The 19,198-nt window shown below is 47.4% G+C and overlaps 1 protein-coding gene across 1 annotated transcript; it reads right to left on the bottom strand.

Annotated features, from left to right (window-relative positions):
• Positions 1 to 15,451: 15,451 nt before the first annotated feature.
• LOC123409853 lies at positions 15,452 to 18,206 on the bottom strand. The gene is made up of 2 exons (XM_045102722.1): positions 17,762 to 18,206; positions 15,452 to 16,795 (listed from the first exon to the last, which is right to left on the bottom strand). Exons 1-2 carry the CDS (start codon positions 17,976 to 17,978, stop codon positions 16,770 to 16,772), a joined length of 243 nt encoding a protein of 80 aa, XP_044958657.1. The 5' UTR covers positions 17,979 to 18,206; the 3' UTR covers positions 15,452 to 16,769.
• Between the last annotated feature and the right edge of the window lie 992 nt (positions 18,207 to 19,198).

Raw genomic sequence — 19,198 nt, 5'->3', positions numbered from 1 at the left:
CCGTTGGGTCCTCGTGCCCGCGCTGGGGACGGGGCACGCGAGGACTCATGAGTCCAGGGGTCCCGGCAGCCCGCCTTGAGCAGTAGAGGATGAGGGAGAGTGGGGGCGCGCCGACAACAACGGAGAAGGATGCGTGCCATCTCCGCCACAAGAATGCCAACGCACTCCGACTTGCCATCAAGTTGTCGAAGCGCAAAGCAGCAGAAGAGGCGGCGGCGAAGGCAATAGCGGTCCGCCACAAGAAGGAGTAGGACTACTTGCTCCACAGGCTGTTCGGCATACTGTGCAACTCCGACAAGGATGACTATGCCTCCACCTCCGGCTTTGATGACGACGACGAGGAGGACACTCAATCGCATGACGGCGCCTACACAGAGGATGGGCATAGCCGCGTCGATGACCGGAAGGGGAAGGGGCCGGCGAGGAAATGGTGATTTGCTCTGCTCGTCCATGTGTTTTGTTTATATCTACGTATGTTTAAGTAGTTTCTAGTTTGGATTTGTCGATGAACTTCGATGAAATATGCTCATTTTGTTTGGCGATACAATCCGAGCACATGAATTGTGTTGATCTAATTTCGTTACGTAGCATTGCATGGGTTGTATGAATATGAGAGGCATAGATGTGGAAGGCAATAAATAAGGCATGCACGATAGTGTCTGCGGCCGTGCACGGGTGCGTTCGTGGATGTACAAGAACCTATATTAACAAGTTACGTCTCTAGATGCTCTCAGCAGGGAAGATTTTGCACATTGATCATTATCACAAAACTGTGTCTATTATATTCCTCGGTTCTTAAGATCTTGCAAACCCAGCGACTTACAAATTTATTGACAAATCATGGTGGATATGATAGGGGAATGGAATGTTGGCTGTTGCAAAAGGGCCTGTGCTTAGTATCAACTTTTGTAAGAGTATTTATAACCACACATGTAAATTCGATCCGACAAACGCGGGCAGACATGCGCGTCTGTGAACATTGTTCGATCAAACCTTAAATAATGCATTCTACAATAGGATACCTAAATTATAAATCTTAAATTCATACTATTATATGCAACGTAAATCTAATAGTAGACGGAGCTCGTCCAACTCCAATGTATCGTGGTCTAGCAGCCGGCTACGCCCATCGTAGTGTCGGTCCGATCGCTGGTGAGGTAGAGTAGAATATAGGACACTAGCTAGATCACGAGAGTCGAGTTCCCGTCGTCTCTCTTGCGCTACTCTTACACGTCGTAGCCCGTAACCCAAACGGTGTCGGTGGACATGAGATCGATGACGGATCCCTCCTTGGACGAGCCGACATCCACCACGACACGGTTAAGGCACCCGCACTCGTTGAGCATACGGGGCACCGGAGAGTGTGACTCTGCATCTCCAACGTCCAGAGCCGCGAGGGCCTCTGTTGCCTCCCACGCCCGCTGCCTCTCCAACGTCCATAGCTGCTAGGGCCTCCGCCGCCTGCTGCCTTTCCAACGTCCACCGCTGCGAGGGCCTCCACCACCTCTCGCACCCCGCTGCCTCTCCAACATCCATCGCTGAGAGGGCCTTCGCTGCCTCCTGCGCCCGCTTCCTTGCCTTCCCATCTCGTACTCGAGCGCTACCGTCAGGCGACAACCTCTCGGGAGCGGCGAAGCACAAACCGAACGACCATCTTCTAATCAAGAGCCGCTTGATATGAGCTTGTTGTCGACGAATCTAGATGTGAAGGACGCAGATCCGCTGCTCGCCATGGCAGAGACGGTCGGAGATCGCCAGAGGCGAACTTGGGTGATGGAGGGGAGTTAAGTGAAGTGGCTAGGGTTTAGTCCGACGAGACGATATGTGCAAATATATGTAGGGCCGTAGCGGGCTAGCGTGGTCCAGGACGACGTGGTGGATGCGCTCGGACGCATATTCGCCTCATATTTGGGCTGGATATGAGGGGTTCCGGTGAGTCAAATGCCCAACTCGGTCAAATTCTGTGGCTGGTCAGGGACCGGCCGGCCCGCCCAAGCATATGAGGCGGGTGGGCGCTCGACTGTAGATGCTCTAATAAACTTAAACCATCTACAATCGAACCCCTCATATCCGTCTCAAACGCCCGTGTAGGCCATCCGGTCACTTGCTGGTCAAAAACGATGCGACCCAACCGGACCCCTCAAACGGGCCTTAAATGCTCGGCCTGACCGGCACCCCTCATATCCGGCCCTAATATGGAATAGATATGGGGGAGCTCGGGCGCGCCCGGGCACGTCCGCCTGGCCCGCACTTGCCCGCATCGACCCCACATATATTAGTCCTCATCTATTCGCTGGAGATAACCCTAGCAACTTCACTCCACTCTCTTCCACTCCCATCCGTCACCCTAGCTCACCTCCAACAATCTTCAGCCTTCTCCGGCATGCCAAGCCACAGATCCGACTTTGACCGGTCTCGATCCGCCGACTAGGGGGGTCGTCCACTGCAGATTGGAGGAGGCAATGGTGGTTCGCTTCCACTTAGCCGCTCTCGCGAGGACAATGCCGCCCGACGACATGATCTGCCCGTCGTGACTCTACAACGTCCGCTCAATGGGTGCTAGGTTCCTGTGTGGTGGGATCATCGAGGTCCCGGTGGGAGAAAAATCTCTCCTTCTCCAGCACCGGTCCGACGGACTTCGAGTCCCACCAGGAACGGGCTACCCGTCTTGGGAAGGTGGGGATAAGGGTCGCCGAGGCCTACCTTGCGGAGAAAATGACGGAGCGGAGGCGTCTGATGCGGCGGCGCGGGTGGCTAATGTCCACCATAGCCAAACATGTCAAATGTTTGTAGTCCGATGGCATGTTAGTAGTGATGGAGTAGTCGGACGATGTGTATAATGCATTGACGTAGTAATTACATGGTTTGTATGGATTTCAGATATCAGATTTGAGGTGTCCGATAGTAAATTACATTATTTGAGACATGATCGGTCAGTGCACGTATCCGGTCACATCACAAACGTTTCAGGAGCCGGATTTGCAAGTTACAGCTGTAGATGTTGTTGTATCGGCAAAAGAAATTATCGCACCACAGACACACTTGCTTTGGAAGTGGACAAAACGTTCCTTTTTTGCTTTGAAAGGATAGATGGGCCCTCTGGTAATTTTCGAAAGAAAAATGGGCGACACGGCGTGCAAAGGTGCAGCGTTGTGTACTGTCGCAGTCCGGACAGAGAATCTTAATCGCTTAAATCCCGATGTGGACGCGTCGACTCGCCACGCCCCGGGGGGCACAAGCGTCAACTCACGCGCCGATGAAATGACGAACCGGATGCCGTCATCTCGGCCACCCGCCAGATCCGCTGCGGTCGCCACCATGTGGCTGACCTCCGGTGCCACGCGTTCTCAAGACAAGTGAGAGCTAGGCCAGTTTCTTCCTGTGCCGCACGGGATCGGGGCGGGACCGCCCAGCGCGGAAGATGATTGGTTCATCCGCCAACATCTTGGAGCGGGGCCCACCTCCACATGTCGTTAAGCTTTCTTCACGTGATCTCTCGATCGGCATTTCTTTTGAAGCAGATTTTGGCCGGTTTGGTTGCCATGATGAAATCCCATTATATTATTGTCATCGACAGATCGCTCTCCGACGGAACTTTCCACACGACTTATCTTGGGCAATCGGATGAGTTCGCATTACGCCATATGCTCCTCCCCTTGCTTGTATTTTGGGCACAAAAGTTAGATGCTTACAGTTGCAATGTGGATGTGGTGGTAGGAGTCCTCTCAAAGCACAAATTTTAGCAGGTACGAACTTCCATCTAACGGAGCCTATATGTTGTTTAGAGCATCTCTAGGAGATCCCGTATAATTGGCGAAACTGTAAAATTCCGACGATTATACGGATTTGGAACATTTTTTGTGTCAGACCAGGTACTGTAAACGCGGTCCGTTTCGTAAATATTTTACGGTGGCCCGTAAACGCGACCGTTCGACCGCTACATCTACGAGTTCGGCCGCTGGATGTGGGTCGAAACCTTATCCCTCCGTCGTCGCGAAAAGTCTCCCCACCTCACCGCCGGCGCCTCAGATCCGTTGTTGTGCGCCTCCATTCGGCCGCCTAACAGCTCCATTCTACCGTCCAGGATGGCCAACTCCGGCGGCCGTAGCAACGACGACCCCGAGAGGCATATCCAACGCTGCTGGGAAGCGCGTCCACCCGCCGGTACAAGCAATGGTGCATGACGCCGCAGCCGTCGCTCCTCCATTGCGAGACAGAAGAGTACGACCGCACGCATGACCGCCAATTCTTCGGCAGCTCCTTCGAGGCGTCGTGCTCGCGCTACTCCCTCCCCCGGTGAAGAGGGAGCGAGAGGAGCTCCCGCCAGTGAAGATGGAGCCGTAGGCTGAGGCGGTGCCGCAGCGACCTGCTGGGGGCGTCGTCCGACCGAAGGATTTCCTCTCCTCGGCGGAGGCGGACAACCTTTTCCCGTGCTGTCGGCGCGAAGTGCGCGGGAGGTGGAAGAGGACCAACAGCGCCGTCGAAGGGAGGAGGAGATCGACACCGTGCTCTACGAGCAGGGTGTCGGATCGGCCCTCGTCTTCGGCGACAAGGTGGAGGGATGGTGCCGCGAAGCCACTGCGCACAAGCACATCTACATAGAGCTCTCCTCCTCCGATGAGGACGACGACTGAGCGCTGCCGCATTAACTACCACACGAGCTCTGGTGAGCTCAATTTTACGTAGTGCGGTAGGATAGTTAGTAGCTTCGTTGAGCTCCGATAGCTTAGCTTACCTCTACCCCTCAAGCAAGTGATGAAATCTGAATGTAGTATGTATGATCGTCTACTAAGTCATGAACTCTGAATGTAATATGTATGCAATTTTGCTCGTGAATGCTTTTTTTATATATTATGCAGTTTAATATACAGGGTCTAGTCTGTAACGCAAAATTTCGTTTCGCAAAACACAGCTTCGTCGAACTGTAAACCGCTTTTGCACACTACAACAAAAGTGATAATTTATGACGCTCATTCTATGACGATTCAATTGAAAAACGTCACAGTTTGTGAAATTAAGATGATTCCTTGACATTTTTTCACTGAATCGTCACAGAATGTGCGTCACAGATTAGCACATTTGTGGTAGTGGCAGTTCGCAAATATGCGGGGTCTGCTAGAGATGCTCTTAGTTAGAGCATCGACAACCACAACCTGCAAATCTGACTCCTCGAACACCATGAATCCACACACTTATCGGACACGTCTCATATTTGATACTGCGTATCCACTTATATTTTATCAAGACACACTATATCAGTACCACACATGCAATGTGAGCTACTCTACGTGATCAAATATCATAGAACCAAATCAAAAGCAAACGAACACAAGATTGAATGTAGATGAACATTAAACATCACCCAAAAGATCATCTTAAGTTCACCTAACATAGTTCATAGATTTCTACAACTAACAATTATATAAACAATGCGGATGGGGGGAGGGGGAGGGGGCGCGACCACCAAATCCTCGACGTGCCTTTGTCCTTTCAGCAGCTGGCGCAACTGCAGTCGTCTGTGGGTGGGTGGTTGGGGGCCTTGGTCGTCGGAGGAGAAGGTGCAACTTCTGTCGTCTTCATTGTTGGTGTCGGAGAAGATGATAAGCCCCTTCATCCGACAAACCGCCCTGTCCTACTCCCATTTCAGCTTGGCGATCCGTGCCGCCTCTGCCGCAGCCTCCTTCACTTCGCGCTCCGACTACTCAATAGGAAGCCGGATCGCCTAGGCGTTCTTCCATCGAAGATGCCGAGCGTCCGTGTCCGCCATCGTGAGGGAACAGAGATACACCCAGCGAGAGGCGTTCGTCCTCATCGCACTCCACAGACATCCCGCAGCGGCGGTGGCGTAGACTGCTCTGCCGCTTCCCTCTTCCTTGCCCGCTACCCCTCACGACGGATGGCGGACGCCTCCGATTCTGGACTTGTGCGTGCGGGCCAGTGGCATGGGCACTAGCACCCATCCATGCCCACTTGGAGGAGTGACCAGCGGGGGAAGAAGACGGAGCGGGACCAATGCGGATTGCGCAGTCCTAGCGGAGCTGCGTGCGGCCGGGATGGTCCAGCTCTGGTGTTCGCGCTGCACCGACGCGGTACCTGCGACGACGCTCCAGATCTAGAGCTACCTCCATTGTCCACCTTAGACTGCTCCACGGCGATGCGAAGGGCCAGCTCCTCGTCGTAGTCGACGTCATATACGTCGGAGCCGGAGCGGCTGTCGGAGCTCGACACTGAAGTGGATGGGATCGAAATCAGAGGGGAAGATGAGAAGATGGAGCAAAAGCGAGCGAGCTAGGGTATGGAGCGAGGCGCCTAGAATGGGGTTTTTGTGGGACTACTATGGGGTCGGTGATGGACCGGATCTGTCAGTTAGGACGTGGCGTACGCGCCCGGGCATGACCGGGCCGTCCCATATCCATCCTAGATTTGGACTGAATATACCGGTCAGCCCGGACATTTAAAACAAATTTGAGAGATACGGTTGGATCGTGTTTTTATGAACGGTCACTAACCGGACTGCCTGCAAGGGCATTTGAAACGGATATAAAGACTCGGTTGTAGATATTCTTACTGAAGCGTTACGAAATAATGATTTTTAACCTTAATGTCTTTTACAAAAAAGGAATAATTGTTAATCTATTTTTAAGAAGGATGAATCAAATGCAAAAGGCTGAAGCCCAGCGGAGGCGGCATAAGAACAGATACGGCTAGTGGATCATCATCAAGGGCTGAAAAGAGAGCTTTGAAAAGTAGCTGATGATTAAAGGGTTTAGTGTCTCCGAAATGCACATACTTGGCTGAGAAAATTCAATGAGATATTTGTATTTTAAAGAGAGAAAAGAAAAATGCGTGTCTTTTTCGGTCATGATGAAGAGTTTTCAGCTACTACATTACACGACGACCTGAAGACCGGAATAACTGAGCGCAAGAAAAAAGAACAGGACGTCAGCGGCAAACCAGATTGTCGCGGCACCTTTTATTCTTGCGATAGTTATCCGGAGCGTCGTGAAGAAAGGGATGTGGCTGAGAACATTTTTTTTATATATTGATATTGTAAAAATCTCAATTACATCCAGCCTCTGTAACAACGCAATGCTTTAATGGCATGACGGATGCACACAATCAAAAAAATGAAGAAGAAGCTAAAAAAAAGAAAAGTCCGGCTACAAAGATTCAATACTTGAAGTAGCAGCACAACCACCACCAAGACAACACCTGACGTCCAAATACTTCAAAAATTACGCCTTTAAGAAGGAAACAGTGCACTGGCATCGTTTTCCCCTGACCGTAAACCTTGGGTTTTCACCCTGGAGATAATCCCACTCTTAAAACAATGTCTTCAACAAGGCCATTGTCAGGCACAATCAATTGAGGCCAGACCATGGATTTTCACCCTGAAAGGTAAGACCTTAAACTTCCCCAGTGATGTCGCCCCCACTTACATACCACTGATACAAATCCTGAAACCCCAAGCAAATTCCTCAATGACGTAGGTTACAATCACCATTCATAGTCCTTCAATCTCGGCTTTCATAACATTCTCTGCCTTTGATTTTACCATGGAGAAAATTATCTTCCGATGGAAACAAATAGCAGAGCTTCGCGTCTCTCTCTCCTTGGTGGAGAACCAATCGACACGATCGAATTTCACCCGATCCAACAATCTCCGGCTGAGAACATATGTATTGTCTTCATGAAAACAATATGTATTGTCTTCATGCCGTATTTTGTAATTACTGCCTCTGTATTGAAATATACGTCGTTGGATTAACTAAAGTTTAACTACTTCAGCAACATATATTTTGATACAAAGAAAGTATACGACATAAACTTTACATAGGATGCCAATGCCCTGGACGATGAAAATTCAGAGATACACGAATCTCTGAATCTGTTTTGCCCATTATGTAGTTCATTCACGCCGGTTCTATGGCCTCCTATAGGCTGGCACTTACAGTCTGGCACGACAGCAGCTTCCTCCTAACGCTTACAGGTCATCGTCAGTCGTGTGGCATGAGAGCAAGCTAGAGGGCGCTTTTAAGAAAAAAAAGAAACATGTTAACCCCGACCACTGCAGGTGAACCATGTATGTAATCATTTTATTAATTATTCATCAAAATCTAATAACAAATTAATAAACTTAAAGTCATCATCTTGACAACATCTATCACTACTCCTATCCACTTGATGAAGGAGTGTAGATTGTGTGGGGCGTATAACTAGACCTCACACCAAAGCCTAACATATAAAGCCGGAGGCCCCAACCAAGCGAGAATGTCAGATCTAGGGCACACACCGGTCCGACGCACTCTTAGCATGGCGCATGCGCATGCTGCAGAAGCCGCTGCCATCGTCTTCCATCGATCCATCTCCAGAGCTACTGACCGACGTGGTGGACGCTCCCGGGCGCATATTCTTCTCATATTTGAGCTGGATATATGTAGCGGGCTAGCGTGGTCTAGGCCGACGTGGTCCAGGCCGACGTGGTGGACGCGCCCGAACACATATTCGTCTCGTATTTGGACTGGATATAAGGGGTGCCGGTTAGAGTCGTAGCGGTGCTATCTTTGCAGAAAGTGCCAGAATTTCTGACAAGCGTATAAGAAAATTTACCAACTGACCTGGTAATTCCTCTAGTAAATATTTTCTCACCAAGTAAATTAAGATGTGCCGTGAACTGCTGAAAACTTATGTATCTCTGTAGACTATAAAGGTACACCGGTGTCCAATCAAATACAATATTTGACATCCTATTCTATGGTCACATATACAACAATAGTTTATCCTTGAGACTCAAGACAGATTAAATATCACTAATAGAAAAAGAGCATCTAGTCCCAGTTCCCAACCCTTCAGTCCCGGTTTTCCAACCAGGACTATGGATTCGAGACTAAAGGCATCCTAACCGGGAGTGAAGGTACTCCAGGCTAAAAAAATGCCTCCCATTAATGCAAGTCAAGGGATTCAAACTCAAGACATCATGTGTATTGCCCTATCCAGCTTACCACCGCACCTACACAGAACATGTGACTTGGGATGGGATGCTTTCATTTTAAACTAGCATATGGAGGACCTTTAGTCCGGGTTGGTGTTATCAACCGGGACTAAAAGGTTCTTTAGTGCGGGTTGGTAATACCATCCGAGACTAAAGGTAGACCCTTTAGTCCGGGTTAGTGTTATCAACCGGGACTAAATGATCAACCCCTTTAGTCATGGTTGATACCAAACGGGACTAAAGGTTCCACACCAACCGGGACTAAAGATGGCAAACCAGGACACTTTACAAACTGGGACTAATGCGGGACTAATGCGAGCATTAGTCCTGGTTCAAACGGTTAGGCGCGGACGTGTGCATGTGCTTTAGTGGCTGCGAGGACTTGGGCCAGCGCGGGTTGGCGGGGCTGCACGTGTCCAGTCACGTGGTAAGATGTGGCGGCGGTTGGTTCGGTGGTGGCGGCTACTGCTTGGCGGGAACGCGTAGGGGGCGAAGGGCGATGGTGGTGGGTCCATGTGTGGGCTGCTCGTGTGCTCTGGCTTCTAGGTTGGTTTGGCCGCGAGCTCGCCCCTGTAGTGGCCATGGTGGCCCGATCCGATTCAGCCATATCTGGCGTATGGCGTTGCGGCTTGCCCGGGGCCGGTCACCGGCTATGTTAGCTGCCTCTGGTGTGGGTTTTGATCTACTTCAAGTCTGTCGGTGCTATGGTGGGACCTAGGTGGGTGCATCATTCGTTGGCACGGTGGCGACAACTTTGCTAGTGGCGTGCAACGGTGGGGTGCGAGAGCTGGTTGCTCCTCCCTTCTCATGGGTTTGGTCCAAAGGCATGGGCTTTTGCACGGAGAGGTCTAGTCCTAGGGCTCGTGCTGAGGGGGGGGGGTGGATTGAGGCCACAGACGAGTCGGCGCTCCCGCTCTGGTTAGGCGATGGTGGGCAAGGTCTAGGGAGTTCGCGTTGGTACTGGTCGCATTTGCGATGCGTCGGTACGCGGAGCGATGCCGGTGGCCATGGACATGGCGTCGTGTGAGATTCCCTGGCGAGTGGATCGGGGCAGGATCGCTGTCGGCAGTCAGTAGTCTCAGAGTCGTGTCCCTCCAGTCCACTTGACACTGGCTGGGGATGTAGGTGTGGGTGCCTCCTATGGTGGATGCGCCTACCCAGACTCATGGATTGATGTCGGGCTAGGAGCCGAAGGAGTGTCGTCACTCTTCCTACCGTGGTCGGGTGCATTGTGATGTGGGCGGCACATGGTATCTCCAGACAGGGACGCCTGGGCGATGACCCCGGATGGCGGGCTGCATGGTTGCTCTCTGCGGGCATCATTGCGGTGGTGGTGGATCTCCCGGGTTGTGTTGTCAACGGGAGAGGTGGTAATGGGTAGCTCGGACGGACTCTTTCGTTTGAGGGGTGTCTTCCTGATCCGGATCTGGGGCGCTGACACCGCGGCGCTCCTCCTGGCAGCCTCGTGGGGGCATGGGTGAGTTGCGGAGTTAAAGTTCTGTGCCATTGCGTCGATGAAGGCGACACCTGTGGGTGCCACACTCTTCTTGAAGACATCCTTGTGGTTTTTCTTCTCGTGCCCGGGTTCCGGGTGATGACCTTTGTCTGTATGGACTCGACAGCGGCGACGCTCAACGCCGTCTTCCCTCTTGGGGGCCTTGCCGTGGATCTTAGGTGTGCTAGGTCGTAGCGTGGGGGTGTGTAGTGCTCTCTTTGCTTGTAGCCGGTAACATAGTCGTGTCCGTCTGCGTTTGCCGGATATCTCGGGATCGGCTTAGAAAGAGGGCTCCGTCACCATCTTGCATCGTTGGGCCGTGTACGTCTTTGATCGCTGCTTTATATATAAAATGGGGTGAAAGCCTCTTTCGAGGATTGAAAATTCATTGTCCCAATATCTGCACATTACATGGCAAATGAATTAGCCGGGAGTGCTAACCTAAAAAACTGCAATCTTGAAATAAGCATGTGCAAACGGCAAATAAAGTAAAACTGATAAAAAATATTACCATAGTGCAAATAGTTAACTAGACCACGGTACTAAAGAAATCAGCAAGAGGTGTAAACCTTGCAGGACCGTTCTTTTGGTTCAGGCCATCATTTACCGCATACATTTTATGAGGCCAGTTACCATTCACATTGTTAATCATCAAAAAGATATATAGTAGCATCATGCACAATGTAAACGATACCACAGCTAGAGAGATCAAAAGAGGCAAACATTGCAGGGTTTATTCTTTCAAATCACATCCTTGTTTCATCACGGGGAATTTAGGAGGCCAAACCATCATAAAGTAGCTGATAGTATACAAGTATTCATCCTCTTGTGTAATCTCGTAAACCTTTTTTGCCGCCTTGCATTTGATAAAGAAAATGGACATGACATTGTGGTCTGTCTCGATGAAAACAAACTCAGAATTGAGCCCAACTGCATGTACCTCTAAAAAATAATCATTCATATCCTCAAACATGTGATTTGATATCATATGATTACGAGAAATCTCACACAAACAAATGGTATTCACAAGGAACCAGTTGGGGACACCACTGCTATCCATCCTGTGAAGCCAGATCCGAACTTGAAGGTCTTTCACATGGGTCAGATGAACCACATAATCATCTAAAAGCGACAGCTTGCCAGGCCCCGGCAACACCTCTTCCAGGAGGTTAATTAGTTACAAAGACGAGAAAATAATATCCAGCACGAATAATTTATCAACCTCACTTACAGAGACAAAATTATAGATCTTCCCGTCACGGGTCAAACTAGCGACAGCGAGACCGAATCGTCAAGAAATGTCAGTGATTTCACTTACAACAGATGAGTACATGGCCCATATCGAAAACATATTCTGGAACTTAGGCTCCTGGACACTCACCTATTCAGCCACTCATTTATGCATCACGATTCGTGCAAACACTTTTCTCTTTTTTGTTTCTCCCACATAATACGACATTTGAACTTCAAATTTCACAGCACAACATAAAATTCCGGGGAAAAACTTTGGGATTTTTCCGCGCATCCTAAATACTAAACATAACTTTTTTTAATCCGAAAAATCTCACTTTGTATATTTATAGTGGACCAAAAAATCTGAAAGTTTTTTCCTACATTCTAGTTAGAATGTTTAGGTGTTCTGCAAAATTTGAAGTTCAAATGTTGTTTTATGTGGAAGAAACAAAAAAAGGATATCTGGTGTAGTAACTTAGTTGTCTAGCATAGATCTTAAAGCAATATTGGTGGGTAAGGATAAGGGGTGTCCAGAAGACTGAGCTTCAAAAATCCATGTCCGGCCCATATATCATCTTGTGACACATACACATCCACAATTGTTTGCCGCCCTTCGAGCCAAATGCCGAAAAGAAGAAGCCATCGCCGCCGCTGTTGGGGAGGATCTCTTCTTCGTAGCATGTGAAGACATCGCCATGGATGCTGGTTTCCGAAACTGGCGGGAGAATGGTCGCATACCTCGCAGGGTACAACGGGTAGCGGACTGTTCTTTTTGGTTGCCCGTGCCGCGTGTAGGAGGTGAGGAGGAGCTGAGGGCGAAGCTGTTGCTGCCCAAATTGCCCAAATCGAAGTTAGCGCGGCGGACAACAGCAGCGAGCTCAGGCTGCAGAGGCATCGACACGAACCGTGGGGGCTTGGTGGCCCTAGTGTTGACATAAAAGCCAAGGAGGCTGGGTGGGTGGAGATCGCGGAAGCGGCGGAGGAAGACGGGATCGGAGGCAAGGCGGAGCCAGCGCCTGGAGACGAGAGCGGCGTAGAGGAGGCTAGTGCGGAAGGATACGCACAGGAGGATCTCACTGAGAAGATTGTCATCCTTGAGCACAGATAAGATCGCCATCATCCCGTGTATATCGATGATTCAAGGATTCCAATTTGTGTGAAGAAAAATAAAAGATGGCTCAGGTTTTTATCATGTGGTATTTTTCTTCTTATATGATACGGAATATGTACGGTGGCGTTATATATATGTGGTGTTCACATCCTGTCGTAGACTACGACACCCACTTACCAACTTACCAGTGCACGTCCGCCTCTGGTAATCTAGGCTCCAACGTCCTGCTTTTTTTTTGAACACATGATGTGTATCATATATATCATAAGAATCATATAATGCAATTAATTCACGTAAACATCGACATGACAAAACTGAAAAAACTGTAGAATACTATCCTTGTTCATAGGAACACCAGCTAAGTATAAAAATTACAATCAAAATAAAAAAGAAAACCTCTAAGCATAACACCAACGATCATTATATGCCTTTGGCAACTTCATGTAAAAAACATGGTACACTGCTATAATTAGTGGCCCTTGGCCCAATTCATTCTCAAAAACTGAAGATGGGGTAAAGGGAGTGACAAGGCATGGAAGAGTTTAATCGCACCCCGCCAATGGATAAGATTTTAAACCAACTTATAAATGGTGCTCTCATGATATACTTAGATGATGTGGCATGGGAAAGAACTATGTTACATGTAAACCACACACAAATATATATAGCGCTTGGGATCATGAGTATATGTGCGAACTTAGGCTTGGCCCTTAGACTTAGGAATTTAGACCTTTGGCGCTGCACCGCCTTCCTATGTCTTTCACATTCTTTTTGTCTTTGTTCCAACCTTGTTTCGAAGTATCTCACATTCATGAGCGTTCCTCATTGACAATCAGTAGCAGAACCTTACATTTGCGAGATGAAAAACTTCACAACATCCAGTCATGCGACAATCAGTAGCAGCACATTAGATCGCGTGATGGAAAAACTTTGCAACTCAAGTGTGACTTTTCCTGAACCACGGCCCGATGTACTTCAGCGACTAATCAGCTTTGCCAGTGAGGAAAATATACATCTGATTTGAAGTCCGTTACAGCTGAAACAGTCATGACCTTAGATCTGGACGTTCTCCCCGATCTATGGTTGGCTACATATTTCGTCCAGATCGCATCTTTCATCAAAATTAGCAAATCTAGAATAGGTAAACAATGTTCTATTTAATTTATTCGTCTGTTCCAACTTAGGTCCTGTTTGAAACCACACAGATTATATAATCCAGTTTTTATAATTTATTCTGTCTCCAAACAGGACAGATTACGGTGTAGATTATAAAAACTAGATGGATATATTATTAAAAACTCATAGTTTACTCCACCCCAGCTAAAATCAGATTATGGATTGCTAATGACCCATTACCTTTGTAAAGTTGGAGTTAATTACATTCCTACCACCGCCACCCTCCTCTTTTAAAAAAAACAGAGGGCAGACAAGTCATTATGGAATGTAACCTGGATTACAGTTTTTATTATCTGGCCTCCAAACATGTCCACCTAGATTATTTTTATAAATCAGATTATATAATCTATCTTCATAATCCAGATTATCATAATCTATTGTGGTTCCAAACAAGGCCTTAGTTGTATGGGATCCAGTACTACCTCTTATTGTTTGGCAATGCAGAACCGATGATTCACGAATTAATGTTGGATACTACCTCCATTCCTTTATATAAAGTGTATTTGTTTTTTTGATAAAATTCCACAATATAAGGTGCATATTTCTTGTAAATCCTTGTAATTTCCTTATTATCCCTCCAGAAAAGGAAAGTATCTTTCTCATGATTGCATGTATGTCTAATTCTATAAAAAAAGAGATTATCTCTCTCTCGATTGCGTGTATCTCTTACTTTTCTAGACCCAATAATTTACTTGCCACTAACCAATAAATTTGTCAAATTTTATTTTATTTTAACACCTCTATAATTATGTGCCTTGATGACCGTGCCAAAAATGAAATACATCAGATAAAGGAATGAAGGGAGTATTATATTTGTCCGGCCTTTGGATCTGACTACGTGCATGCAGCTAAATTCCGACATTGAAGTATGACGGGCAATCACTTCGGCCTTTGTGGTTCGTGTGGACGAATTGTGTCGCTCGGCGGGACCGAGGCTCGACAAGGAGGGGATTGTGGGGGAGAATTAGGGATGTGAGGATGCATTCTATACATAAAATGTTTGGTGCGCCTAGGTGCCTCGGCACCTAGAGCATCAACCGTTAACTCATCATCATATGAAGGTATATCAGGTTTACAATTGCTCAACCTGTTAGAAATAAATATTTATTAGCCAACCACGATTTCCACCTTCCAAGTATATTAACTGCGGATGAATTAGGACCTACTGTATTAGCCAGCCATGATTCCCACCTTCCAAGTATACTAGTTGTTGGGGCGCAGCCTTGCTGCGCCGCCTTAGACGTGTCTGCCTAACCGCCTTTTTGTGATTTTTGTGATGCATCTGCATGCAAGCGATGAGTGTGTGATGCATTTGCATGCAAGCGACGAGAGCCTCTTCAACTAAATATATTGGTTGTTCACGTGAGAATAAACCACATCATATGCGATAGCATAGTCAGGTGCAAGTTGTTGGTTGGAGAAATAAGAAAACAAATTCAGCAAGTGATGATAGGCTGATTCGATGAGCGTGATATATTGGTGCTTAACAGAATTAAGCTCCCATGACTTGTTCTCACATATTTGTAAACGATTATGGAAGAATATAAGATTCCTAGAAACAGACAGAGGAGACATAAGTATACCAAGTGACTGCTAGACGACTGAGGCTGAGCCCCGCCACCTCATCCATCCTTGCTTCCAACGACCCTTATCTGCTCCTCCCACTCCGATTCCTTTGTGGAAACTCATTCCTGCAAAGATGTCGTCTGTGTCGCCCTCCTTCTTGGCCTGACAGCGAAAGTCCAGTGCCAAGCAAAAGGTGATACAAACGGGTAAGTGTTGGTGTAGTAGCACGGTCAGGAAGCAGGTGTCAGGTGGCACGGCCGGATCACGCCATCGCCTCCAACAGGGAGGCGTACCACCGATTGAAATCGTTGCCGTTGTCGCCTTCGCCTCTCATGCGCTACTCCCATGACTCGTTGTAAACCTCACCAAAAATGCACAATAAACAGATTGCTTGAAAGGTAATTCCTCTAATGGATCATGCGTTCATGACAACTAAATATGTGAATATGATTCATTGTCCCAAAAGAGTATTAAACGGTTATAGCTACTGATATAACAATAGAATGATATGTTAGTTAAAAGGAATATACATAGAAATATAAAAAATGCAATCTGTAACAACAAGTTAAACTAAACAATTAACATGGAAAAAATGTTGATGTCAACAACAAATACCAAGATGGGAATGCACCCTTAAACTATTTCTTGTGATATTTCAGATCAAAATTCTTATTGCTTGAGAGATTGTACGCATCATACGATTACAATAAAATTATAGCAAGGGATGTTGATAAAAAAATTGAATGCATAGTTAATGACACTACACACATATAAAACAGGAGAAATAAACTATTAGTGACTTTGTCAAGAAAGAATGGATGGTCCAAATATCATAAGAAGCATAACTAGAGCTGTAATACAAAAAACCTGAGTAACAACTATACACTGATCGCATAGCTGTTTGATGATCAGTTTGCAAACAGTACTTTTACCTGAAGAAAGGAAGAAGGTTTGTTGTCATCATATGATGGGTGAGGTGCATTTGGTGTAGAAAGGTTGTACCATGTAAACAACTACGAATCACTGAATTTCTGCTAACAAATAGAAACAACAGAACCCATCAACTAATAACAAATGGTTCCTGGTGTCCATTCTATAGGCCTGACATCATTGGTACTTCCTCCCCTGACTAAGAATCTTTCAGGTCCACCTCCTGCAAACGGAGTACTGGATGATGGACCCCAACCGCGGTAGCATTAAGCGTTAACAAATTTACAGTCACCTGGATATAAAGTAAAAGGGTTAAATTAGGGTGTTAGAAAGCCACTTAGATCCACATCTTGGTGCAAAAGAATTAATAAGTGATTATACAATCCTTTAAGATGAAGATCCCAACAATAAAATGTCCACAAATGATAAAAAAATGCGATAAATATATTTTTTCTATAAATGTACCCTTGAAAAGTCAGAATATAAGTGTGCGAAAACAGTTTGTCCAGAAGACAAACCTTCTTCCTTTCCTCAGGCGACGGCCATACATTACGAGAGCTCATGGCAAGACCATCTACTTCTCGCACTATATATATCTGATCCTACTATCTCTATGGCAAAATCAATGTCAGAAACCTGAAAAGACCATGAGATCTAAGTAACTCGAGCACTGAACAAAATGGTCCATGTCCATTGGTTCTATAGATGATGCAATCAGAAAGGAAACTTAGAAAGTTTCTCCATCATTATGATCGAAAAAGGCATGGTCGTCACTGGATTGGCAATGCCAGGAGCTGAATAATTTGTTCAGAGAATTGAAAAGAGCATCATGAATTCTATCGGACATACACTTGTGCATGTTGACTTGGCGATTACTTAATTCGAAGGGTCTGACTGCAGGGTCTAAGACAATCATCCGTTTTTGCAACATACCAAATGAGTACACAATCCAACTGTCAGATAGTACTGCTGGAATGTGCCTCTATCTAAGTTTCTACGAAAATTTAGCACATACCCAAGTGGTAAGATAAATTACAGCATGGTTGAATATCATCATAAAACTGGAAGATGCAAGAAGTATAGTTACTCTTCCTCTGTAGGATTTAGGCACTAATAATCAGGATCTACTTTGCACGTCCACTTCCCGTGTACTGAAGTTATGACGTGTTAACTTGGTTTGATTTGCATGTCACCGGCGTTGAACAAAATGCATAACACTAGATGGAAGCAGCAATGCTTAGGGTGTGGCTGAGCTCACCGAGAGGCTCGTGGGGCTTGCAGGCCGCATGGATCTGGCCCAGGAAGCCGAGAAGGTCGCCCGCGATGGAGGAGGAGGTGAGGTGGCCCGTGTCCCCGACGGCGGGGAACGTGGTGCTTCTGCCGGCGGTCGCGGCGTCGTCGGGGGCCGGGGGCGGAGGAAGTTGTCCCTCCTTTCCATTAGCTGCGTCGGGGAAGGCGATGTGGGTTAGCGGCATCTCACCGGAGAGGCGGGCCGAGTGGGGGAGAGACTCTAGGGTTCCGGAGCTTGAGGCAGAGGGAGACGCTCGGAACCGGCGGCCGCCCGGAGCTCTGCGCGCGCGGTGGGGTGGTGCGGCCGCCGCCCGGTGGAAAGAGCGAGGGAGAGGGGAGGTTGCGTACGATGGGAAGCAAAACGGCGCGTTCTTTTCCCCTACCTTTTAATGCATTCTTTTCACCGAGCACTGCTCCTAATGCAACGTGGACCATGCGAGCAAACGTTCCTTCCGCGTACATTAATGAGTTTGATTACATCCAAGTATATTACATGCGGATGAATTAGGTCCTATACTAATGTTTCACATTATTTTATTGCTGTTTAATTAGATTGCTTCCAAAAATAAAAGATGCGCTCTAATTTGATTGCTTACTAAAAAAAGGCCCATGCAATTGCCATAATTTGCCCGAGGAATTAGAGCGGGACGAAATTGAAGCATACATCATGCATTTTTTTCATATGCCTATACGTGAACCAATTTTTTTTTTTTTTTTGCGGGTGAAAACCTTCATTAATAAGTGGGCTCAAAAGAGTCTTTCCTACAAAGGGCAGATAATTCTACTGGCGTACAGCGAAGCCACACCGCCGTACGCTGATCAACACGGTTGATCCGAGCAAGGGCATCAGCCACTTTATTCCTATTTCTAACTACATGTGATATCACATGTTCACCCACCTCATCTAGGGCTCTTCTGATTTGCATGACAAGCGCCGTGCATGGTGATCTATTAGTCTCCTCCTGTATGATCATCTGCGCAGCCTCCAAGCAATCCGTCTCAATAATCATAGGGAGCGAGCTACAAGCTTTTGCAATTTCGATTCCTTCCGCACAGGCAGCAAGCTCCGCTTCGAGGACAGAAGAACAAGAGCGAAGATAACGGCAAGAGGAGAAGATAACCTGGCCATCCTCTCCGCGAAGTACCATGCCAGCTTCAGCAGTGTGTTGTTCTGGGTTAAAAGCCCCATCGATGTTCAGTTTTGTCCAGCCCATCGGTGTTCTAACCCAGTTGAACTCCGGCCCTTCCACCCGTTCCCGCTTCTCCTCCTTTGCCCCCGGATCCCGATGATGAGAGACCGCCATCTTCCCTTTGGTAATATCTGCCAGAGGGTTATATTTTATGCAAAGCAGGGTTTCCATGTAGCTACTAAGAAACCTCGTTGACGCTTCAATAAGGGGAGCTA

The sequence above is a fragment of the Hordeum vulgare genome, chromosome 7H (assembly GCF_904849725.1).
Source record: "Hordeum vulgare subsp. vulgare chromosome 7H, MorexV3_pseudomolecules_assembly, whole genome shotgun sequence".
NCBI classification, from domain to species: Eukaryota; Viridiplantae; Streptophyta; class Magnoliopsida; order Poales; family Poaceae; genus Hordeum; species Hordeum vulgare.
This window is presented reverse-complemented; position numbering and strand designations above follow the sequence as displayed.

Excerpts from the sequence above, each read along its gene's own strand:
- LOC123409853 (XM_045102722.1), bottom strand. The coding sequence starts at position 17,978 with ATGCCGCTAACCCACATCGCCTTCCCCGACGCAGCTAATGGAAAGGAG. Across the intron at positions 16,796-17,761 it reads CAAGCCCCACGAGCCTCTCG|GTGACTGTAAATTTGTTAAC; the intron begins GTGAGCTCAGCC and ends CTTTATATCCAG.